General features: G+C 40.8%; 1 protein-coding gene across 2 annotated transcripts in view; it reads left to right on the top strand.

Annotated features, from left to right (window-relative positions):
• The window catches only part of TECRL (trans-2,3-enoyl-CoA reductase like), a 67,453-nt gene that overhangs the window by 3,188 nt on the left and 37,816 nt on the right, over positions 1 to 26,449 (top strand). For both annotated transcript variants that reach the window (XM_040597040.1, XM_040597031.1), the window contains exon 2: positions 12,219 to 12,270. In XM_040597040.1, coding sequence (XP_040452974.1) covers positions 12,219 to 12,270 — 52 coding nt within the window. The remainder of the gene's footprint in view (positions 1 to 12,218; positions 12,271 to 26,449) is intronic.

The raw sequence follows: 26,449 nt of genomic DNA, 5'->3' as shown, positions 1-26,449 counted from the left end.
AGGGACTTCCCCTACTATGGATATGACATTACTGCAAGTAGTTTGGTGTACACGAGATTTTCCAGTGAGTTACTTAAAGAATTTAAAAAAGAAATAATAATGTGAGATCTTTTTCCCCAGATTTACTCTTGGTACAGAAATTAATTCTGAGGTGAGAAGTCATGGAGAAGAGGCCTCAGATTTTAGGGGTGGGGAGAGAGGGAAGGAAACACAGACCTGTCTCAAAATTGTTTTCCAGTTATTCCACAAAATGTCCTCAAACTACTTCTAGCAAAACAGCAGGCACCAGCGATTTACAGAAAAATGGGAGGCTACCTTGGACGTCTGGAAAAAGGCTTCAAAAGGGAGCTGGCAGGGAAAACTAATTTAAACCTAGGCTATAACCCCATCCATCTGTCACTAAAAGCAGTATATAAATGCTCAGATACCCTGGGACTGTACTCACATGACCAGAGGTATCCACAGTCTGATGTGATGGCAGCAGGGGAACAAAAGCCAGTGATGTTTTGAGGAGATGTATGGGTGACCTCCCGCTCTGCGCACCGCCCACGAGAGGGCAAGGGTCCAGGCGTGTGGGTCAGCTTGAATGAGAGTCCTGGGTCTGTCTTCCTTCCTTCCTTCCTTCCTCCCTCCTTCCCTCCCTCCCTCTTTCCCTCCCTCCTTCCTTCCCTCCTCCCTCCCTCCCTCTTTCCCTCCCTCCTCCCTCCCTTCCCTCCCTTCCTTCCCTCCTTCCTCCCTCCCTTCCCTCCTTCCCTCCTTCCCTTCTCTCCTTCCTTCCCTCCTTCCTTCCTCCCTCCTTCCCTCCCTCCCTTCCCTCCTTCCCTCCCTCCCTCCCTGCTCCCCAGGGAGGCAGGCCAGTGTCCTCACGCACAGCATGGCTTGGCTGCAGCAGAGCATCTTGCCTGACCGAGATCCCTGTGCAGCTGGGGCAGGATTTCGTAGAACAGAAAGGTGTTTACACAAGCAGGCAAAGGCCTTGCAAAGCTGGTGGCTGAAAGTCACAATTAGGCAACCTTAGCCAGGAAATTCAGCCCATATTTTGACTGTCAGTCGGGGGTGATAAATAAAGTTTGGGCATCTTGTGAGTGAATCTTCAGTCTCTTCAACATGCAAATCAAGACTGATTTTTTAAAAGATGTTCTGTAGTTGAAACATGAGTCACACAGGTTTCTTGCTCAGGGAGTGAAAGAAGTATTCAGCAAGGAATAAATCTCTTCTTTGGCCAGTGTAAAACAGCAGGTGAGCCTAGGTGATCACAAGTCCCTTTTTTCCTCACAATTTATTAATTTCTGTGGATGAAATTCCTTCCTGTCTGTAAAGAGGAGAGGACATGTAATTAGTGATTTAGTTTTAGAAATAATTTCAGGGGAAAAAGTCCCCAAAAGTCTAAGGATTCTGGCTCCCATATTACTTCCAAAAACCTACGCAAAACAACACAACATGCAAAATTCATCATGTCTTAAAAATGAAAGAAAATAATTCCTGTTTGCATTTTTTAACAAATAATCCACATTTCTCATCGTCAGCCACAACTTATGAAAAATACATAGCTACTCAAAAACTGTTTTACTTGTACATTATTCCAAAAGCCTGATGTAGGTTAGTTTTAAAGTTATCGATGTGCAGTGATTTGATTTATAAATGCTGTTAAGGCAACTCATAACTGTTTCTGTTATAGCATTCATTGTATAATATTTTTTTCTTCAAATTAACTTGTAGTAAAATGTATTTTCCCACAAACATAATGCAATGCCATTAATTTTGCATGAGTTGCTTTTAAGGCAGAAAGTGTTACACAATACAGTTTTTACAGAATAAATCACCTTTGGGGAAACCAGCAGAGAAAGCTTTTTCCCCATTGAAAGCCTCAGAGCTCAGTAGTTTCGTGCTATATGATTTTGCAAGTCAGCTATAAGCAGAGGTGCAAACTCAGGTTTTGGCTGCTATGCAATGTCCCTCCCTTGCAGAGAACTTCTTAAGGCCTACAGAAGAGAGCTTGCTTCTTAAGGCGTGCAGGAAGAGCCTCTTTTCTTGGTGTGCTGCAAAGATGATGGAAGCTACTTTCCTACTGTTCCTTAAACCAGCACTCCCTGCACCCAGTGCCCTCTCCCACTGAAATCTCTTTGGAAAACCCAGTTACTGATAGTTAAATGTTTGTGGTTAACAATATATACTGTAGGAACATTTAACTGTATTTTTGTGAGTGTAGACATACCATGCAATGCCGACAATGACAATCACGTGAACATTGTTATTTTTCTTAAATTAAAGGAGTCTTGCATAGGGCTTGTCCTTTTGTTACACAGTTTTGTTGTGCCAAGCATAACACAAGTCTATGCATCAATCCAGTCACTTACATCATAGAATCTTTTAGGTTGCAAAAGACTTTTAAGATCATCAAGTCCAACCACTAACCCAGGACTGGCAAGTCCATCACTAAACCATGTCCCTAAGCACTGCATCTATGTGTTTTTAAACGCTTTCAGTGATGGCAATTCCACCACCTCCCTGAGCAGCCTACACAACTCTTCTTGCTGTTAAATATTGCACAGTATATGTATTACTACTAAAAGATGAATTAGGGCTTATTCTGATTACTCTGAAAGGCTTGCCTGTCTCTGAAGGTCTTCACAAGCATTTTTGTTTGTAAAGCACCTAAAACAATAGTGTCCTTTTATCTGCACACTATGGCTTAACAATACAATGGATTTACACTGGCACAACAGCAAAACCAGATACATGCAGAAATGGTACCTCCAGTATCAGAAATCTATTACTTCTGTCTGCGGGTTGCAGCTCTGTCACAGAAAGTGAGCAGCCAAAAAGAACTGTCATCACCAGTTCTCTTTTGCATAGTCATCTCTAGCAAATAAAAATAACTTCTCACATCATGACTTGGAGGTCAGAGATACCACATTCATTTTAGGTAAGCAAATGCAATCATTAAATAGGCAATGAAACTCTGAAAAGGAACTCTTTGCAGTACCAGGACATTGTCTTTAACATCAGACTCTCCTCATTTGCTTCATTCTAGGGAAGTATAGTAAAGAAGTCCTTTCCCAGGAAAGAAGATTAATATTTTCATCACCTTGTATAGTGATGTATTTATAGTATATATTTTTTCCCCTAAACCATGCCATTGTAGTATTTCACGTCACAGGACTCTATATTCTTTCTTGTAGAGAATGAGTAAAACTTGTGCGTTTCCACAGCAGCCTCATGTCTTGCATAGGATTTTTAAGATTATCATCTTTCTCATTCAAGCATTCTATCATTACAGATGTCCTGCTTCTGGTGCCAAAAATGCCCAGAGGGATTGAATAATTAGCTATGTCGGAAGAGGGGGCTTCCATGGCAAGACCACATGCTGATGCTGAGTCCCACAAACTATGGATTCCCACAGCAATACGGATGAAGGAACACAGACAAAAAACTGGCTGGACATAGGCTCATTGCTGTGGAAGTCCTCTTTTATACTTCCTTTTGGAAGGAGGATTTCATGGTGTCTTGTGTTGTTACTATATGTTTTCACAGCATCCAGCACAACGGGGATCTGGTCCCTGCTGGGAGGCATGATGAGTAAATACATTACATTTACAAACATATTACAAAGTCTATACATTTTCTTGCCCATAAGAATTGAATCTTACACCTACCCCCTGGTGCTGGAGGTGATGACAGTAGTATTTTCTTCCTCAGTTATTAGTTACAGTTGGCAAAGTAGGTAAACATATTCAAATTCCGTTGAAGCAATGCACTACACTAATTTCTTCCTGCTCTACTAGAAATTCACGTAATTTTAATGTCAATATAGTTTCAAAAGAAAAGAGGCAACTAGACATATTAATTTCTGCTTGCTCTTTGCTGTCACTTTTCTTGTTTCAATAGGGCTTTTAAAATAGAATACCTGGAGAAATGGCCTCTGATTTATCTGGAAGAGAGAGACTGGGGAGGGGAGAAGCTGGTAACTTTAGGGCATTTAGCATTTGTAAAGGGATAATTTAAAGAATTACAGAAGCTACTATAAAAGACTAATGCTCTAGCTGATACTAATTTTCAGAGTAGTGTAGTGCCTTTAAATGACATGTTTTATACATCTTTTATTTTAGACAGAAAAGTCTAAGCCTAGGGAGAAGAAAGAAAGGGTGAAATATAATAAATGATCCAAAAAATTAAAGCCTGATTCAAAGTTCAGCAAAACCAAGAGAATGAATTCTTGAGACACCAGTGGTTTTCTAGCTCTTCATGAGCATAAGCCATTCTGGCCAAAAGGAAAAGCCAGCTATGCTACCTAAAGCAATGAATATTGCCAAAAGTGTATCATCTCTAGAGACAGATTCCCAGCCAGTGTGAAAATGTCCTCTTTCCCCAGAAAACTTCACAACATTTTACCCCAGCTGTACATTTGTCTTATTGTATCAAAGGTAATTCACAGATTATTGCAAATAATGAATGTACTAGAGCTGTAGGTGTTTTGTTAGTCTAATAGTTAATCAGCACAACCCACGATGGAAATTTAGGTGTATAATGGCATCTCATATAGGCATTATTGTAGCATTAAAATGCTCCTGCTCATGATTTATTGGTCCATCAGAACATGCTTGAGGTTCTTTCTTAAATCAGACCTGTGATTTTTCACAAAATACCTGAGCCATGTAGTAATGGATCTATAAATATCTAGCAGTATATATGAATGCTATTGCTATAATATATCTATGTTTAAAAAAACCTGGATTTTTAAAAGTCCTTAAAACGCAAGCTTTCCTTTTTTAATTTATACAGCTCTTGTGCTCCAAGAGAAGTGGCAGTCAGAGAGTCTGTACCAGAAGTACAGCAAGCATCTTCATTGCACTTGGTATTGTGAAAAGTACTTAGTTTTCTAACTGACCTGGTGATCTTTAATTGTTCTCATATGTGACCCTGGTTTCCCATTCCTTCCTGCTTCCCCTCATGGACCACAGGGTGCTTGCCTTCTCTCCATCTTTCCCTGCCTGCTCTCCCCGACAGAACTTTGGACATACTGGCCAAATTTAAATACAACTGTGAAAAAAAAAAAAGAAAAGAAAAGAAAAAAAAAGGCTCAAAAGATTACTTAGTTCCTGCTTGTCTAATGAAGCTGGTGGCTGGGGAGCGCAGTATTTGTGAGCAGGGAGCCCAGGCAGAGCTCAGCCTTCACCCCTGCTCTACACCAGTAGCCAGCTCAACATGCACATTCCAACTGGGCGATCAGGAAGTGCGTGGCAGCAAAACAGCCCCAGTTTCTTGCCCAGTGGAAATGTCATAGGAGACAGGAAAGGGATATAGGGCAGCTGGAAAAGGCTTGGAAGTCCTTTATTAGTAGAAATTAAGGCTTTATTAGTCCTGCTACTCATAGAACCACTTGTTTTGCCATTACGTGGTTTCCTATGAATTTTCTTCTGAGTTTCCTGACCTCACTCTTGCTTTCTGTTTTCATACAGTCCCCCAAATAGTCTGTGACCATTCCATGGTAAATATGGGTTGAGTTTCTTTGGGTGCACTGCTTGATTTTAAATGTTAGTAGTCTGCATAGGTATAAAAAGCAAACATAAATCTCTACAGCCATTTGATAGAAAAGGGAAGACAAATTTAGAGAGATTTCACAGCTAAGCTACTTAATCCGTGCTAGGACTGGCAATCAAAATCCAAACAAAACCCTAAGCCTCATTTTATTCCTGAAAAGAATTGGTCAAAATTAGGTTTGAGCTTTTTTTTTGTTTATTTTTGTTAAGTGCCTATCCCAAATGCTGTTTTCTTTGCAAATTACAGTGAAAAAAAAAAAAAGTCTTGAATTTGTGATGAGGTAGAATTTGGGAAAGATTGTATTACAAATTAATTTTGAATATTTCAATATATTATGACACAATAAGTATTTCAAGTACAATTTATTTTACAATTTAATAGTGCATTTATTTGAATGTTATTTCCTGTTGGGTTATTTTCCATGGCATGAGAAGCATAAGTTATATTATTTTACACTATCATGATTGATGTGTCATAAAATAATGCAAAAGTAATGAAAGTTCCATACCGATGAGGAATAAAAAGAAATGAAAATGACAAAACAAAATGAATTTTTAGCATGTTCCTGAAGCAGGATTTTTTTTTTTTACAAAAACATTTTCTATTTAATTTTCAAAATTTGAAGTCAATACAAATTTACACATCCAGAGTTGTGCCAGAACAATTCCAGTTCCCCGGCAGAAAAGTGTTGTGACAGAGGCTTCCAGACTGGTACTGTTAAGCTCTCAAAGGTATATACAGCAACCTTACTCAGCTACTTACCTAACAAAAGGCTGAAAGGCATGGAGGTGCACCGATTCTAGTCAGATTTGCTCAGAAATAGGTGAACATGGTGAATTCAGTAAACTGAGGGATAGCCTGCATGCCTTCTGTCTGCTGGTGGATTGCATTCTCTTTACTTCCACTCTCATCTTTATAAAAGGGAGAAAAAGCTCTTTTTGGTGTCTGACCCTTTTTCAGAAAATTTCTTCTAAAGGGAGAGGTTTTTTTTAATGTAAATACACAGCTAGCAGTGCAAAACCAATATAACATGTTTAGAGACAAACTTGGCTAGTGTAAATTGACATGACTGCACCGAGCAAGCATGTGTTTATGTGTATTCTTAGATAATTTGACCCATAATTACTGGAAATATTAGTCAGTTGGATTATTTCATATGCCAGAATTCATCTAGGAGATTGCTAAGTGATACAGCCCTCTCTACTCATGTATACTGGAACTGACCTGAGCTAAAACCATAGTTCTGAATATCTCCAGTTTCTGGAAAGACTGGCTTTAGATCAGAGCTAGCTGTTGGTAGGCAGTTCACTGCAGTTTACCAAGTGAAATATTACATTCTGTATAAAGCCTTTGTGTAGTTGCTGACAACACTTATCTATATGTAGTTATTTCTATGTTATTACCATGGTGAGCTCATCCATTTATATCTCGTTAGACATGACCAGCACACTGGTTTACCAAGCTAACAAGAGAGCAGTATGGGACACACTGAGAGAAGCTACAGTAAAACAGTACCCAATTTTTAATATTGTCTTTGAAAATTCACAATAAGAAAAAGTAATCTGATCTAGAAGCCAAATTCACAAAATATGGAGATCGATTTGAACAGGTGTTTTCCTGATAAACTTTCTGTGAAATTCTGATTTCTAATAATACAGCATGGTCTCAAAGTAAGGACAGGGTGCAAAAACATTAATGATGAAGTATTGCTTTAGTGCTGAATTTGGAAATTACCTGGCTATCTCATTAGCTGGTTAACTGTTTTGGGGTCAGATCCTTGGCTGCAATAATCTGATGTCACGCTTTTGAACAACTTTACCCTGGCTGAAGATGGGGCTGTCTGTGATTAATGAGCAGCTGGAGTGGCAGAATTTCTGAATTTCTGCAATTATGGAAAATTACTGCCCGTGGGAAAGTAGGTGACTCAGCAGTGCAGTGGTACTGACTTGTCCCAAAGAGAAAAAACATTCAAAGGGAAGTGTTGAATGAAAGATCACGTATTTGCTAAAATTCTATTATTCAAATTCTTATTGATATTCTGCTAACCTTTAACCTCTAAAAAATGCTTTAGTGGAAGAACTGTGTGATGCAATTACATACAGATCACCAGATGTGTTATAATTCCTTGAGTTATAAATGTGAAAGAGGTACGAAAGTGGATAACTATCTGATTAGCTTGCACTTACAAAAGGCAGTATTAAGTTCCCATAATGTCTTCCACTTATGCTATGACTCAAGGAAAAGCACTAAGTTACTAATACAGTATTTTAAATCTTAAAAAGAAATGTGATACTTTGTGCGTTGCTGCATAAAGGAAGGACAGAACTGGAATGGATGATCCAGAAGGTTCTTCCGCTTTTGAATTCCTGAAAAATGAAAAGTTGCCTCAAATGGAAAAGTAAAAGTATTTTGGCTGTGAAGGTATAGGAAAAACAGGATTTGAAGTTTTAAAGTTGTCCTTTTCTGAATGAAAAGCGTAATGAATACAACCCACACCTGTAAAATCTGCATTTCTTCATAACATTTTTTGTGAAGAAAAAGTAGTCTTGAACCTTACACATGATAGCAACTTACTAGAAAGTTAACTATATTTAAAATCTGGTGTTAAACTGCAAGTCTAAGAAGCTGGAGGGAAAACTGGCTTGACCATCACACATGGAAGGTATTGTGCCAATCGAGAGCTGTTTTTACAATGAAATCTGTCTTGTTTTAAATAAACTAAGGGTGGTCTTTCACTGTTTTCCCTTTGAAAAGTGCTGAAATAGAGGAAAAGGAAGGTTATAACACTTCAGAAATACTCTAAAAGAATAAAAGGCGAGTAAGACTAATAATTGCAGTGAAATGTTCCAGGGTGGTTTATTCAGTTAGCACAAAGGGTAATAAGAGCAGATGCTGTTCCAGTCCTTACAATTCTTTAGCTTCTATTGACGTACAATGGAAAGAACAAAAGATAATTAATGGTCTATGAAGAGGACACTCTTAGTAGTAAGCTCATGTCTCAGCATCCATCTTCACGTTGATCAATATTAGAAACTATAACTTCAACAGTTGTTTTATGAGGCCTTTAAAAAAAAGGACACAGAATTATCAAGATCATAAAAAAATGTATTTCATTCTTTTGTGACTATAGCCTCATTATTCTGCCTGCGAAAGGACACTGCAATTCTTCTATGTCATAGCCCATCCTGAAGGGGAAGGTATTTGTGTTATTTTTCAACTTGCCGTCTGTGTAGTTTGTCTCAAGTGCAAGGGTCCTTCTTTAAGCCAGCTGGCCCATAAAACAAATGCCTCCCTGCCCTCCTGGCTGGCTGTGTGCTCCAGGCGTTCCCTGGGCACACGCAGCCTGGGCAGTGTGGTGCCGTGCAGCGCTGCCAGACTGCAGCCAACAACCAAGTACATGCCCTGCCTGGGACTGAGCTGGCAGGACTTAAACCAGCTCTAGCCTAAAGCAGCTTGTATGCACTCGGGCACAGCAGTGCTCTTGCTAACAAGCTCTGCCTCTCTCATAGGTGTCACACAGAGCACATTCCCCTCCCCCCCCCCCCCACACCCCCCAGTTGCAGCTACAGGGTTCAAGCACCAGCTTTTGGAGGTAGGGGAGATGGTATGTGGTGGTTCACATCGCACCGCGTGGATATGCTCACGGTTTCCTCTGCCACAGCAGGCCATTGTAAGCACAGATCCTGGCAGGCACTTCGTAACTCTTAAACACCTAAGGCATATGAATAGTTCTGTAGGTAGACCTAAAACTCAAGCTTAAACTATTTTTTCCATACCTAAAGTCAGGTGATACAAATCCAACGGTTGTCATAGCAGGATTTGGAGGGGAGAAAGCACTAAAAGCCTCAGAATGATAAATGGGAGAGGGATGTAGAAGTAGAGCTGCTGAGAAGGGCTGGACTAGAAATTTTGCATTGATTGAAAGCAACGCTGCCTTGAAGTTGATATACAGATCATAGAATCATTTAGGGTGGGAAAGACCTTTAAGATGATCAAGTCCAACCGTTTCTCAGAAGTGCAAGATATGGAGACCATGAGTTCTGTTTTGAGCTAGCTCTGCTCTGTGACTGTGCTAAGCTTAACAGTCTTTCAGCTTCCCTTGACTTCATCAGATGATCAGCTCTCCAGAGCATGGGTTGGCCCTGGCTACTCTTTCCCAGAACCCAGCATGATAAGATGCTGACCTCTTGTAGGGATGCAGGCCCTCCAGAAATGTGGCTTATACTGTATTTAGACAGGCAGATCATCCTCCATCACATCGGAAAAGATCATCCTATCCTTGAGCTGGCAATGCCAGCTCTGAAAACCCATTACACTTGCCCTGTGCTAGGACACATGAAAGATTTTGATCTGCTGTCATGTGTGCTGTAAAGTCGTTGCCAGCTAACAGCACTTGCATCCATATCTGATGGATTCTGGGCTCCAGACCTCACAGGTGTAAGAAAGCAATTTCAGATATTTTCAGAGTTTTTGAAAACATAAAAAAAAACCCTATCCACCATATTCATGTCCACAATGGTTGTACGCATTACAAGAAAAGACACTTGCAGGCTATGGGAGATGTGCTGTTCTACTGGCTATTGCATAGAATGGCTTAAGTGCAATGAATACAGATAAAATGTTTTATTTTCTTTTTGAACTGAGAAAGATGAGATGGCTCCTTCTATTGTTCCCTGTAGCTAGGAAGGAAAGGGGCACAGCTGGCATCAGGAACTGCGAGGGCTATGTCCCTTTCCTGGCCTGGTACAGTTCAACATGGTTTGAGTGCAACAGAGACCTTGATGATGTTGGGGAAGGGGAAAGGGTATATCCTTGGTTTCAGGGAGTCCAGTCCCATCGCACTGGAATTGGCATTGCTTAGCAGGCACATCAGAGAGACAAGTCAGGGTTTAAGTAGAGATTCACTTACAGCACTTTTTGCAAATGAGGACTTTTCCAGTGCCCAGTAAAACACTCTGTAACTGTGGAAAAGAAAGTGTTCTCATCTAAACCCAAAGAAAAAGCTAGAAAAATCTGAACTTTACATACCATTTAGCACAGATATAATTTTACAGCTTTAGATTATTGAAATCTGTACTGAGCTCTCTGTTCATATTATTGCTAGAAACAAGTTGACTAACTCCTGAGCATTAATGGCACATATATTGTATATTTCTGTGGGGTGTCAGATTGTATAAGAGGAAAACTTTTCTTTCTGTACTGATTTGTTGTCTTTGAGTCAACAGTTTTATTTTCTTGAATCAGTATTTCTCCAAACTCGGCCTTTTCAGTGAAACAGCAGGTGCTGACTGATCTCTACTAGCAGAATTTCTTGTGTTCTTCTCTATGTTTTTTTTGTATGGTTATTGTCAAAATTCAATAATATCACTAATAAGTAAAATAGATAAATATCACTAATAACATTTGGAAGAAGTGGGGCTACAGTCTAAAGATGGTGCCAGGTTCCAAGCAAGGCTCAGTAAGTCAATTAATGCTTAAGTGTAGAGTCCTAACTAATGCAATGAAACAGCAATTGGATTGCCCAGCAAACCCCATATAAATCTTTGGGTGGGAAGAGACAGACAAACTTCTGTAGAGCAGAACCTGTGTAACTGCCAAGGAGGCTACATCAGGAAACTGTCACATTCTGGTTAGACTGAGAGAACCTGGAGATGGGGTAAAAAAGACAATGGATGCCCAGCCAGGCAAAATGGTGCCATGGCTGTTTGTCTACCTCAACCCAAAGAAATTCTGCTGCTCCTCAAGATTTTGCTGTATGTCACCATCACTTCACACTGGTATTAGCCTATGCTGCACAGGTCCCTAAAGTCTCCAGAGAAGGTGGTTTTCTGCATTCTGCTGACTGCAGCGATGAGGTATCTCGTTAGAGCTGAAGCAGATACCCATAGTTAAGACACAGTTTAATTTAATTCTTAGTCTCTGTGCTTAAATGAACAATATAGAATATTAAATCAGTGTCAGCTGCAAGAGGACAGTCTTGTTAACACCAGACCCTCATTTCTTGCCACCTCAATCTCAAGCTCAACGTACTACTTCCTGAAGGGTTCCATTGCTTTTCCTTGTAAAAGCAAGGTACTTCTAAGTTTTTGCTGTAGTAAATTCTGTTTTTCTCAGATGCTTTGTACAGAGTGTATTAAGAAATCAATATACATAATAAAATAGAGCCTAAAAGGCCTCCAGACTACCATCTAACACTGCGACACTTGAATTGCTTCAGTGCACATAAGCAACAGCGTACAGAAGGAAACTAATTCCAGGCAGAAAGGACAGAACATGCCATCTTTGCTACTGGCCCCTCAAGAAGACGCTTTCCTGTCTGTAACAGACATGCCCCAGCATGCTTCTACCTAACTTTAAAGCTAACCCTTCAAGTTTTCCCACTGGTTTGATCTTGAAGGCAGTTATTGCTTCAAGCAGCACAAGCAGCTTTCCCTCGAATCCTGGGATTATACCCTTCCACTGGCCAAACAGAGGTGGTCCAGGTAATGTATAAATCAAATGTGGACAATCCTTAATAACATATCAACATCTGAAAGCAAATTTTCTGATTTGCTTTATTCTTGCCTAAGGAACTTGCAGACAAATGGAATAATCTCTTCATTAGAGGAGGCCAGAAGGGATCCAAGAGTGAAGGTGACAAAAACATTAATCTGCATGCATTTTGTTTTCTTTTCCAGGTACCTCCATCATCCACCCTTCTCGATGTGAAACACAAATTTCACAAAGCATGTAAGTACTATGGCTAGCAGACTAGAGGCATGGTTAGAGGCCTTTCAGCTTGGAGAAACTGCCAAATTTATTTTTCATGAAATCTCACACAAAAGCTGAGATTGGCTTGACAGCTCCAGTGCTAAATAAGAGCAGTATTTGGACTAAGGTTCTACTGTAGCTATAGCAGACGTGAGAGCCTGGAAGGAGAAGACTGTATAATTTATCACTGCCAGCCCATGAGGGGCAATACTTTACTGCTTTTTTAACATTACGCATTGTCAATTGAAGACCACAACTGCATTTGCCCTCATAGTGTATTAGGTAAGCTTCAATAACATTAGACTCCTGCAAGCTGGCCATAAACAGACCATGTAGACCAAACAACTACTCTAGTGGGGAACTCGAGCACAGATGACTAAATGACTTATCTGGGCTTGTGCAGGCAATCCGAGAGACTTCTCAACTGACTCAGCCACGTCCAGTTCCTTAAAGGTTAGGGCAACCTCCCTTTCTTCTAGCACCACTTTTTTTTATTTTTCATATCCCAGGGAGGGGGGTGGTGTGGTAGGGAAATAGCAGGGGAGAGGGTAATTTTTTGCACGTACAGACTGCATATATGGACCTTGTACCCGAGAAGAAATAAGAGCAATCACACTCCAAAAAATCCCTTTTTTCTCCCTGCCAGAGAACAGAACAGTTTTGCTGGATACTTCCTTTCTGCCACCTCCTAGCCACATGCCTCCAGCTCTTACTAGAGGGAGGTGGTTGGAAAGGTGGGGGAAAGAGCAATGAAAGCAGCTAAGTGCCAAAATCTGATGGCATTTACCTCTATCCACTGAATTACTGCTCAGGATTTGGGGGAGTGAGGCCAAATATACCTGAAACCTCCAGAATACACATGTGCGTATAGTGTGCCTTGAGTTCTGAAATGCTAAAATGCTGCTGTATCTGTGTTTGTAGGGGTCCTAACTGTGCCACCCTTGCTCCTAGGCTGAAAGATGTTTCTCCTAGCCCTGCCTGTGGGAAGTAATATGCTACTTGTGATGAGGACTGTTAACCCCAAGCGTCACCCACGTTTGAGATGTGTGGGTCTGTGCAAGGCCTATTAACTTGAACTAAACTTCTTAGAACTGCAGAGTTATTTAGTTGAGCAGAAGGTGCAACAAGAATTGAGGGTTAGAAGTGAAGGCCAGAGGAACTCAAATTAGGAACGTGTTATTTGGTTCCAAGAGGCAGGATGGTTTACTGTTGGAGTAAGCATCTTAGATGATGGGCTTTCATTATTTAAGAAAAAAAAAAAAAAAAAAAGAAAAAAGAAAAAAAAGAGACTATATTCAACCAAAGGCTGGATGTCTTCTAAAAAAAAAAAAAAAAAAAAAAAAAGACAAGGTTTAGTCAGACATTAATACTCAGACTTCAGAGTAGGATAAGTAAGTAGAAGAAATGTTATACTTCCTCTCTATCCACAGAATTTTATCAAACACTAAAGCTGAAGGATTCTGTGGTTGCACAAAGGTTCAGTTGATGAAGCAAAAGGCTGTTGACCTGACTGCTCTAAAAACACTTGTTTTCACTCCCTTTAAGGACTTGCAAAATGCAAAATGGTAAAAGTTCAGAAAACCCACAGCTGAATATGAAAAGGCTGAACGTGTAAGCTTTAATATTTCAATAAGAGGATGTCCTCCCATCAGTTTGTGAAATGCAGTGCATTTCTGCCTAGACTCTCTTAAGTCAATTGAAACTGGATTTATATATTGATGCAGCTTAAATCAGTTGAAGATCACTGGGGCAAACGTTTATGCCAATTTCACTGTAATGAGGTTTGTAATGGATTTGGGCTAAAATGGTGCAAGTATGTGTGTAAGCCATTTTAGTGGCATCTGTTTTCATATTTAGAGGTAGCTTATTCCTCAGATACTCTCAGTGATGTGAGCATAAAGGAAGACAGCAAGCAGTACAGCAAAGCACGATGTGAATTGTGAACTGAAACTCTGACAGTGCAACGTTCTACAGCACATGGAAGGGCTGGCATGTGCCTTCAATGCTTTTTCAGTTCTCAAGTTTTTATGTCAAATCCTCCCATTCCTGGGAGTACACTATATCAGTGTCCTGTATCCTCTCTTCCCATTCCAGCTCATTGCTTTGATCTCTCTTTTCCAGTTCAGCCTGGATGTTGTTGTCTCATGAGGTTCCCCCCTCCTCCTCCTTTCCCACTTACAAAGAACAAATCTTCCCTTTTTTCTCTTCATATAATTTGGCATATGACAGCTAATAGAATACAGTTCTTTCAGGCCGGAACTGAGAAGGGGCTGAAGCTGATCTGTGGATGCTTTTGGTTAGCATGCTATTTTGTAGTAGCTCATGCATTCATTTCTTTCATTTTGTGAGTGCCAGACTCACATGTTCCCCTATAATGTCTTGCTAAAACACACTCCTACGCACACCCCTTTACAGTCTCTCTGTCTTCATACATTCTCCTTTGATCGCCCATGCAATTAAGCTTTCTCCTCAGCTGGTATCTTGTCAGCCCTTCAGTGAGAGGAACCCCTGTGCAGCAATTTCAAGGCATCATCCCTGTCACTGATCAGTTTTTGCTGCCTGATTCAAGACAGGGAGGAAAAAGACTAAATTATGAATTGCAGCACAGGAGGATGTTAATTGTTAAAACAAAAGAAATGGGATGCAAGTGACACATAACATGTTCTTGCTAAGTAGTTCCTAAGTTAGTCAAACATTAGTTTGGATCTTTATTTATACAAAAGGCAGAATATGGACTTGGAAGTCCAGGAACAAATACTGAAATACTCCTCGGCCCTCACTTCAGCAAAACTGTCTCCACTGAAACAACCCCAGCAAAGCCCAATCCTGTTCTTTCTGTGTCCCTGAGTTCAGGGGGGTAATTCCAGTATTATCATTGGAGATTCGGGGATTTATGAGCTCTTACTGGTGAATAACAATTTAAGATAAACTGCCATTTTCATGAAAATTCAAAGACTTTCTCTAGACTGAAGACAGCTGTTTTGAATCAGCCCCTGATCACTGTATCCACTGCCCCTGGCAGGGACCAGAGACACCAGCCAGGGTCAGCACAGAACAGCAGTTTCCCTGTTGCAGCCTTCTAGCCATCAGCTCTAGGGGCTTTCTGTAGCAGATGTTAGATCCAGGCTGCCACGCTTAATAGCAAACATCACACCTGCCCACCATGAATCTGTCTAATCCTCTTTAAAACTACTCACAGTTTTGACCTCAGCAAAACCCTCTAGGAAGGAGTTCTACAATATAAGGATGTTGTGGACAAATGTCTACATTTCTGCTGCTTGATACTTTCTGCCTGAAATTGAGTGGCAGCTGAGTGCCTGGGTCTTACTGGCCATCACACTGTATTATCTAAGGTATGGTCAAAGAAGCCTCAATCAAATTGGTGCTATGCACTAAGTGACTTTACCAAGCCAAAAACCTGTTTAAGAAGGAAGCCTCTTGTCCCATTTTCTCAGTTTCTTATAATGAGTTAGGTGCCTGGCATTTTCTTTATATATAAAGATTATATTTTCAATGGAGAAAAAAATACTTTGTAGGCTAAACTTTGCAAGCTCTTGCCCTTGGCAATAATTCTTCACCTTTAATTTATTTTTATCTTTGCAAAATGTATTGGACTGCTGGGGGAGGAAATCTTATAGATAGGAAATGAAAAACTGTAATAATAATGCTAATTCAAGTATCACATAACTAAAATAAAATACCTCTAGAACAGGTAATATAGTGGAGTCAGTGATCATTAAATATGTTCAAGGTTACTGCTCAAAAGTTGCTGAAAAAGCTCTTGAAAGAAGAGGGGGAAAAAGATCTCAGCAATACTGTAGCAAATTCATGAATGCAGCCTCCTGCCCCAGGAGGTAGCACACCTAGAGCTACCCTTTGAAGTCAGAAGAGTGAACTTGGGGAGGTCAGAAATTGCCCCCTAGGTGGAAGAAACAGGCAAGGAAGGAAGGGCAGGTGGAAGGGAGCATGGTGTCAGGTGGGATGGAAGCTGAAGAGAGAACCTAAAACATCACGTGCAGAGTATCCTGGTCTGCGGAGGGGAAGGAGGTGCTCAAGGAATAAGGAACATTACAAGCTGCCAGCTGTCCCAATAAAATACTGACTCTTATTCAGCTCCAAAATTGCAGGCCCCTCCATCTAAGCTAACAGATGTTACATAGGACATTTAAAATAAGCAATATCAATGACATAAATCATTAAGAAAGAAATTGTCAGTAGATGGCACTCAAGAATAAACAGCATCATTTCCAGACACTGAAACTTTAGAAGTCTGCTATACCATCTTACAACTGCTTCAGACAGGCATTTCTATAGCAATCCTGAGAGCTATGTTCCCTAGAAAACCACTGAGATATTTTCTAATGCTTTTCTGTAGAGATAGGACAAAGAGAAAGACAGTGCAATTCCTTCTTCATGGTGGGGACTAGTCTCTCTTTTAGCCGCCTCCTTACAGGCTTAGGGCAGTGTGTTAGGATACATTCATCTGCCAGGTTTTACCTACTGCTCTCATCATGCATGTTCCCTAGAAGTCAGAGGAGAACAGCTAGCCCCTTGGATGTCATCACCCTGCGGACCACCTGGTCAGAGCATAATCTGACTCCCTGCACAAAAGCAAGGTCAGAGGCTCCTGTGCAGGCCCTTCCAACATGCCGTTTCACTGAGTCTATCAAACACTCCCACTGACTTCCAAGTGCCTTGCATAAGGTCTTTATCACCTAATGCAAGGACATACCTTACCATTTAAGAGGATAAACATAAGTAAAAGTACCATATCACAGAATTCTTTTCCAGCTGCATGGGAGGCCTGTGCATATTCTCCCTCCTTCCCTTTTCAAAATTACCTGTTACTGCCTCCAGCTCCCTTCTCCTCCCAGTTGCCTGCCAGTAGTGCTCAGCTCAGCCAGGGCTGAACAACTGGAAGGAGACTGCAAATAGGTTCTTGTTCACCCAGAACCCTAAAGCACATCTTCAAAACACAGAACAGCAGAAGCCAAGTTAGCCTGGTGAAGAGCAAGAAGGATCTCTCATTGCTTAGAAAACACAAGGTGAGCCTTATGAGAGGAGCTTAAGGCAGATGAGGTATTAAAACTAATCCTGTAGTGGAGGAGGTCCTCTTTTCTCCTTTCCAAAAAGTCTGCTAAGGGTTTTCACACTCTGAATCTGAAACTTTCCTGTTTTTAATGACATCTGAGAGCTAGTAGCATGATTCCCAGAGCAAGAGCTTAAGCAATAACTCTGTATTTTGCCAGGCCTGTGCTAAAACACAAGAGCTGGATGCAGAGCTGTTGCTGGAAAAGATGACTGTTTGTACTGCATCACATAATTCCCTTCTAGAGGCTGGCTGTGATGTTAAACTGCAAGGCTCAGAGAGGTGAGAAAGGATGCTTTGGGGATTAGTCATTAAGAGCAGTACCAGGGAGAACGGTGACTGCTAAGCCAGTGCCTTGCCTAGCGGCGCTGTATAATCAGGACTGTCTGATAACACAGTCTTGCTGAGAACCTGCAGTTCCTCTGATTTCTCCTCACTGTCTGTTACAGCTGGATTCTCAGGTTGAAGAAAGTTAATGAAATCTGTCAATTTTGATGCCTGGAGAGACTCATGTGCCCAATGAATACACCTGCTGGGGACTCAGAGAGGCTGAATTATGCTATTTACAGCTCTTGCAGGCTGATTTCATAGCCTTGGCCTGTCAATCAACCTGGAACCCTTCATGTGTCTCATAAACTGAAGAGACCCAAATAAGTTATATCTAGGGCATAGAGCCTTCCAGAAGGATATTTCTTCTGTCCTGTATTAGATCAGGCTTGGAAAAAGCCAAAATTGTTGAAAGGCGGCCACAATCTGATCCTGCCATGAGTTCCTTTGTGCTGGATGCACTCCCAGACAGAAAGACAGCTACAAAGTCTGTGGCTTTTAACAAATCTCCAGTTCCTTCCTCCTGATTTTTATGCTAAGTAGCTCACACTGGCCCAGAGTAGCAGTTTAAATCCATACATGAATGAGTTTTCAAAGGGACAGGCACTATCTTGCTGTGCATGCTGCCTGGCTGCAGAGCTCATATGCCCAGCATTACTTCCCCAGCTCAGATTCATAGAGCGCACTGGGCTGGCAATCATATCCAACCCTTGTTTTAAATAAATTTTCTCCTCTCTACATTCATAACAACTCAATCAGAAATTAACAATGAAGGTGAATCACTAGGGATGGGCAGTTATTTCAAATGGGCACTAAGAAGTACGGTGATTTCATCTGGGTAAATTGCTCATTCATCTGTGTTGACTTTGTAAATGAAAATGACTAGATTAGGAGGAAACACAATGATATTTATTTCATCTTATATTTATAATTTATTTTTATTTAGTCACTCAGCAGATAGCGATAGAAGACTGGTTAATGATGAACTTCAGTATCCCTCAAATGACAGAATTCTAAGCTCTTTATACTTTTCGATGCCTGTCAACACAACTTAGTTTATTAGAAACTCCTTGAATTTATTGTTACTGCCACAGTGAGGCTTGTAACTACTTAAATTCTTTACTTCTTGTTTTGCAAGGCTAAGCACAAGGTAAGGAACAGCTCCTGCCACAGAACGCAAACTAGTCACTACCATCTTCCTCCTCAGCTCACAATCAAGAGATCTAATCCACAAGGAAATTTCTTCCTGCCTCTGCAGTGTGTGCACATCAGAACAGAGACCTAAATTCTTGCCTTGGCACGCTGCTTTAACCATGAGGCCAGCCTGTCCGGTAGGCTTCATTTCTGATCTGCACAGAAAGAAGTGTCAGGAGGATGACCTCCTCTCAGCTTATTTGTGGCATAGATTTCTCTATACAAAATACAAAAGTCTGTCTGCTGGTACAGATTTGTGTAACTTCAATTTATGGCTTAGCTGTCAAAATAATTGAAGCACACCTGTGAAAGCTGGGAATACTTCATTTCCTCCACAGTAGCCAGTCAGCAAATGAGAATGACATCATTGACCTAACACGATTGAAAGAAGAAGCTAAACTGAGTTATCCTCATGATTTTCATCTTCAAAGAGACTAAAAATTTACCTTATACTTAGACTCCAAATCTCCCCTCTGTTCTGTGTTGGAATTGCGGAAAACCAATTCTGGCCAATTTTCAAAAGGGGCAGGCAATGCATGGAGTGTTCCAGGTGAAATCACAGCGGTGTAGCCCTCCACCAGGTAGCTCTCCAGAAGGTGTGCACTTGTGCACTTCACAAACACTATTTTGCATCCTGAGCTGTGATCATAACCCTCCCATTTGAGCCCTGACTCATGTGTCTCTTGTTGACACTGCTAAAGTCCAGAACTTATAGTTGGACGTTTCTAGCTGGGCTGCTGATGTCTAACTTCTTGTTCCTGACTTAATCGGACTTTATAATGAGATCCCGCACCAGACTAGGCACCTGCAGTTCACTTTTGCTAAGCACTTGAATCTCATTATAAGTTGTGGATAAAGAGATATTAAATCAGTCTGAAAAGCATCTGATCAGATATCACTGGAGTTCTGCTTTCTGAAATGTACATGTGGTTACAAAGAATATTTTCATTATGTACTGAATTAGGAAAAGATGGTTGAGGTTTGGCTCACCCAGCTGGTTTAAAAGCAGCGCACTTAGTAACACAGGACCTTAAGTAAGACATTTAGGGTCAGATTTTTAAAGCATTTTGGTTTTCTAAAAATAAAAATAACACCCAAAAGGGCAACTGGGATTTTTGAAGTTTCCTGATTCACTGAAACGAATGTGATTTTTAAAACTTAGGTCTTTAAGACATGATTCAAAACCAATGAGAGTCGTGTTATTGACTGGGGTGAGTTGTGTGCTAGACACTTTCTCCCTTTGAGCTTCATTTTCTCATCTATAAAATAAGAATAATTAACCTAGCTTTCATCCACTTCAGGATCTTTTGTCTGTTTTGGCTGTGATCCCACAAGAAACATTTGGGACAAAGAATGACTTAAATATATGCCTAAGGACCTACTGAACCAGAGGGAGTAAGGTGTCTGAAACACAAAACCCAGGCTATCCATTAAACGCTTATAGAAATAAGATGACCTTCAGAAAAAAAAGTGATATTTAAACCAGCAACAGAAAAAGTTAAGATCAACTCAAAAACTTTAATGGAAATGCACATTATTTCTCTTTTTTTTGGCAGCTGCTGCATCTGATGTTATTGCATTTCATTAGCAGGATTACAGATATCATTTCAGATGAATATCATAATAAAAGAAAAGGGAGCACATCTATTGAGGTGTAGCTTGAAGCAGAACTGGTCCTCTCTGCTCTCTGGGATGTTGTTCCCAGCTGAGATTTACAGGGCTCTAACAATGCATCACAAATGACATCCTATGTAAACAATCAGAAAACAAATGTGAGATGCTATTTAAATGCCTCATTAAGAAAAGAAATTTCATAGCTAGATTCTTTGCTTTTCTTGCCTTTGCAGTAGATTTAATTGACAGACCTAGACGAGAAACAACAAAATTTGTTTACCAGAATTGCCTATTATTAGTTACAATCTGTCTTATATTGGTGCCTATGGCTCAGCTGAGAAAAGGACAGTGCAAGGCCCTGTAGAAGTAATCCAGGCCCTAGCGAACATCTAGTCTCACATAAAATGAAGAATTACAGCCTTCTGAACTGTTAATAGAAGATGCCAAAGTAGCTTTGGTTTTTAAAGAGCTCCTACATTGATTTAAACTCATGTATTACATTTTTTGTCTGAAGAACAGATGGACTTGCAGTGTTAATCTGGTGTCCACCAACAGATTCATGTGTGATTAATGTTCATTCAAAGAACTCTAGATACTAAAAGCCCCAGAGGGTCTTCATGATTGTGAAAAGAATCTAATGCCCATTAATAAGGTAGATGCCTGTTGATTATGGCAGGGTGAAGATCTGAAGATCACTTCAGGCCTGGAAATGTGCTCTGCATCTACATCAGGTTTTTCATAGGAGTCCCTGTGCTTTTGGACACCAGGGTTGGGCAGATGGCTTTACAGAAAGATCCAACAGGTTTTCTTACAAGAAGCTGCATGGAATGGGTCTGCACGAAATGTCCCAGGGACTTACTGTGAAAAAGAGCCAACAGGCACCGGATAACACAAAAGGAAGTGAATCTCCCATGCCAGAATGAGAGGACCCTACCTCCTTCTTGGAAATTTTGGGAGAGCATGAGAAAAAAATGACAAGGACCATGGTGTCACCTCTATTAGACAGGTTAGAGAAGAAGCAGAAGCTTCAGCTGCTAAGTTCTAACTTTTTGTTTTTTCTGCCTCATGGCTTCCCTGGCTATGCTTCCGCAGCTCCTGCCTTCCACAGGGCCAAGAGGAGGTGTGACATAACAAGTAGCTGCAGTTCAAGGGGTAGGATCAGGTGAGCAGGGCAAGAACAAGGGAAGCTGTTCAGACCTGAATGTGAAGGATGTCACTCTGTGATGACTTGTTTTGCATTTGGTTGCACATACTCTGTCTCTCATGTTTGTAACTTGTTTATTTAATTTCCTGGGGCATGGGGTGGGGGGAGAAACCCTAAGAACAACCAAAATAAGGAATCTTTCAAACAAAACTTGATATCTGCCACTGTTTCAAGTTAATGAAAGCAATGCATCAAGGACAAGAAGCTGGACAAATAATTCACAATAAAGATAATGTAGTAGTGAAGTTCTGCCCCTTTCTAAATTTTCCCCGAATTGCAATGATATTGAATATATTTGCTGTTGGAAATTATTCACCGTTGAAACAATTGATGTGCAAGTTATACTGGATCTCATTCACAAGCTGGGCTGATGTAAAGTGTGGGCTGACCTTGCCCACTGTCTGGCTTTTGTTGCTTCTAATGGATGTTAAGTGCCTTTGTTCATCTACCTCTATGTTCCAGTCTAGCATTTAGTTATTTCCAGTCCCTCAACCATGCTCTACCAACTGCCGTTAAATTGAAACTAATTCCTATCCCTACCAATTAGTCTCAAAGTTTTCAGTGAAGGACCCAAATACCTCATCTCATATCTGGGGAAACAGGGGTACAGGCACCTCTCAATCCTTCAAAAGGTTCTGGAAAGAGAAGCCAGGCTCTGAGACTATCTGATGTTTCACCTACTACCTTCCCTTTCTTATTATTTTAATCTCTTTTTTTAATGTTTGAAAACGAGCAAACACATTCACAAATAGATGAGGCCTCTGAAAGTGTAGAAGGTTTATCAGTCTAGCTAAGAGCAGATGGGGACTTATCTTGAATATACTAATCTTTAGGAAAGCAAGCCAGGTTTTCCTGGAGATAACCCTGGTTTAAGGCAGCAATCTAGATACTAGCCTGTTTTCCATGCACACTTACATTTTTACTTGCTTTTTGGGTAGTATGGCTTATACTTTTGATTTCCCATAAAAATGAACATAGGAGGTACCATGTTTTCCAGTCAAGATTTCCAGCTCAGAAAGGTAAGTCATGCCTGGCTTCAGTTAATGAGACTGGATTTTCTTCTTAAGATTGGCAGACTTCAGAGCCTGCCAACCAGAAGCTGCCAAAACTTCAGACAAAGAAAAGAAAATTTATAGTATAAATTATTCCATAAATGTGATTGGAAAGAAAATCTGGAGGTAGAGTAAAAAGAGAACTGTACATGGAAAATCACAGGCTTGAAAAAGAACCAGTAAGCCAGTCACCGAACACAAGAATATGTTTTTTTCTGGGTTTGAAATATACAGCGTCGCTGTCTCCATAAACAACTATGAATTCTAAAATAAAAGCTGTGTTTCCACAGCATCAAAAATATTTTTGAAAACTTTCAACTAATTCTGCCTGCAAATAAGATGACCAGCTCCAAAAATTATTATCAAATGGCATCGAAATAGTGCAAAGAGAAGGTTATGCCAGTGATTATTTGCTTTGAATGACATATGTTGCTCTGGTTTAAATACATACTAACAGGAAGGCAATTTATTTTTTTAATATTCCACCATTAGAGAGCAAGTTCAGGGTTCACAACCAGTTCAGATGAGTTGTGGCTATAACATTTACAGAGGAAAATCAGAGGTGTTCAAAGGCCATGAAGTGTTTGCTATCTAGATTGGGATGAAATGTCATCCCTCAAGTATGAGAATGAACATAGTCACCAAGCAAGATCACCTTAATCAAGTCCCTCATGGGCCATGTCTGTGTAACTGCGGAAAAGCAGTTTGCTGATCAGTTTTCAGCATGTTACACTTCTTTCTACATGGCTGCCTTGTGGTTGATGTGCAGACAGCCTGCCTGGGTTCATTTCCTGCTGGGAGAGCTTGGGATGGAGGGTCCTGTGCTCTCCAGTGTGGGCTAGAGCATCACTCACAGCATGCACAGGAGGCAACCTGGAATCAACCACATTTGCTGTTTATCCTCACAACGTCTCTGTTCACTGGAAAAGTATTATAGTCTCATTTCACAGCAGGGGAATGGCAGTATGCAGAGAGAAAATTATTTGTTCTCTATCATAGACCTGAGATGGGAAGAGTAGTTTCCCAAGCCTCATGGCAGTGCTTCTGAGGCACTGAAGCCTTTGCCCTACCTAAGTAGGGTGGGGGGATGGGGGAATTAAACCCACCCAAATAACCTTCTCCAGGAAGGACATAGGAACATGACTGACCCTCTGCCTTATGTACTGGTGTCTGATCTGCTGCCAAAGCAGGGCAGACCTGTGCCTTATCGCTCATGGAGAAACTACAGTTTAGCCCTGTTATTAGTGGGGATTAATTTTCAGTGTGTTGAATTTACCAATGAATTTATGAGAATTTGCACTAAGGAAGAAATAATGTCAGTTCAAATGTGTTCAGTTAATTGTTGATGACATCGGTGTGGCCATTAGATTAAAAAAAAACATCACTATTAGGGGTTAGTGAGGGAACGCATCCTGATTAGATTAAAGGCTGGAGAGAATGCTATCCCCTGGACAATCAAATACTGAAAGAAAATTATACTTCATTAACGTCTCTTATTAGCTAATTGACTAAAGAATGCTTTTAAAGAAACATAGCTACAGCCTGGGATAGGACTCTCCTCTGCCCAGTACATATGAGGTGGGGGCACAAATGAGATTTTGAGCCATCTTTTCTGTACCAGCTGTGATTGTTGGACCACCGGGTACTTCCTTATGCTGGAACATAAATCAGCAGGGCCCCAGGCCTGCTGGAACGCGTGCCAGCACCATACCGTATTCAGACAGCATGCAAGCAGCATGGGGTAAAACAGCAACCTCGCCAGTTCTCTGGTCTCTGCCCTCATGCAGCTCTGTGGAGAGCTGCTACCTAAATGTACTTAGCAGTCATGCTGATTGTGGCGGTATCCAAACCAGAGCTTTCCAAAGCGAGAAGGCAATGACTTGTGTTATCAGTGTCCTGAGACACAGCATATCTGTAACACTGCATGGCACAGCACTGTTTGTTCTCTCAGAACCTGGCACAGGCTGTAGATGAACAAACGTTTTAAAAGAAACAACATTTTAAACCAGGCCTTTATATCTTATCGCTTGTGTTTTCTGAGACCACGAGGAGAGTCAGATACTTGTGTTTAAATGTGCTGCTTTGCTGCCTGTGAAACCCTTGGCTGGGTTGGCCACTGCCACACCAGTAAAGGTATTTGAGCACTTTAGGATTCAGATAGACAGCAACTGATTTCATTCACCACCAAACGTTAAGCTGTGTTTTTAAAAATCCCATGGTAGAATATGGACGGGGAGACAGAGAAGGAAGGATATTTTTAGTTCCTGAAACACGTATTTAGTTTGGCAAATCTATGTTCCTTAATGTGTGGTTTCTCATGTTTGGGTTGTCCTTTGTTTGAAGGCTTCACTGATAGGGTTTGTATTTAGGAATAGAGACATCCTCCTCGAGTTCTCACATCCCCCTGAAACCTCAACAATTACCTTTGTTACCCTTTCTGAACTTGTAGAGACAAGACATCAAGGGCAAAGATAGCTGCCAGAATACATACCCTGCCTCAATCAGCATAAATTACTCATCTCTCTTTTAATTCGGGTTGGCATTTTGGAGCCAGAACACAACTGTCTGTGAACATGAAGCAAACTCAGTGCTATTTGAGCGTGTGGATCACGGGACGCAGTCCTTCCTAGGGGTCCCTGGTCAAAACTCTCCAAACCCATTATGCAAAGTCCAGCTTCACCGACCAGCCTGCTCACTACCACCCTGCAGTGACCTTGCATGCCTTGGTGCAGTGACTGTGTATCACACAGACAGAAAAAGCAGCACGTAGGCCACATGAGGGGAACCAGCGCTGCAGGCACGCTGCTCCAGGCCAGGCAGAACGTGTGTGTCACGCTGCTGCGGCAGGACACTAAGCAGTGGGATGCATTCAGCACCTCCTCACCTCCTTGCACGGATTAAGGGCAATCCCTTATGGGAATGTGACTTCAAGCTCCAGGCTTGTCAGAGTACCTATTTTCTTCTTTCTCTGTAATTTGCTCTATGATTGTTATTAATGAAATACAAGGTGATCCTCATTCCCTTTCCCTTCCCTTGCCCACGCACATTAATTTAAATGCAAATCCACACAGAAAGATCAAAATTAATTATACTTTCTGCAGCAGGGTATGTAGAAAATTGAAATGCACAGGGCTGGCTTTTCTTTTTCCTTTTCTCTACTTTTTGGAAGTGGAAAGGAGAAACAATATAGCAGAACTATTAAAATATTAAAATCTAAATGTTGCATGCTTGCTTGCTTTTAGTTTCTGGTGCTTTTTGCTTGTCTGAATTTCCATGGTTGCTTTCAGTGTTAAGCTGTTTCAGAAGGGAAATGGAAAGCTTAATCTGCTAATGACATAAATTGACCTCTAAATGACAAATAACATTCTGTTCACCACTAATAATAATAGATCTTCATTAAGAAAAACTATGCTGACTCTTAATAAATTTATCTGTTATTGCCTGATAAAGTCTGAGGGTTCTTTTAAGGGAAAAAAAGGGTGGTGGGGAGAGGAATGTTTGGTTCCTGAAAGAGTTCAGGCATTTATATAACTTTTTTCAATAAAAATGCAATCAGGTGGATTTGTGACCCAAGGTGCAGTGCAGACTCTCATGAGCTGGAATTACACATCTGGGCATAGTCACAGCAGATTAACTGCTCCCAGGAACCAACGTGTGGACAGAGCTATCCTGCTTGCC

This window comes from Falco naumanni, chromosome 1, assembly GCF_017639655.2.
Source record: "Falco naumanni isolate bFalNau1 chromosome 1, bFalNau1.pat, whole genome shotgun sequence".
Lineage (NCBI taxonomy): Eukaryota > Metazoa > Chordata > Aves > Falconiformes > Falconidae > Falco > Falco naumanni.
This window is presented reverse-complemented; position numbering and strand designations above follow the sequence as displayed.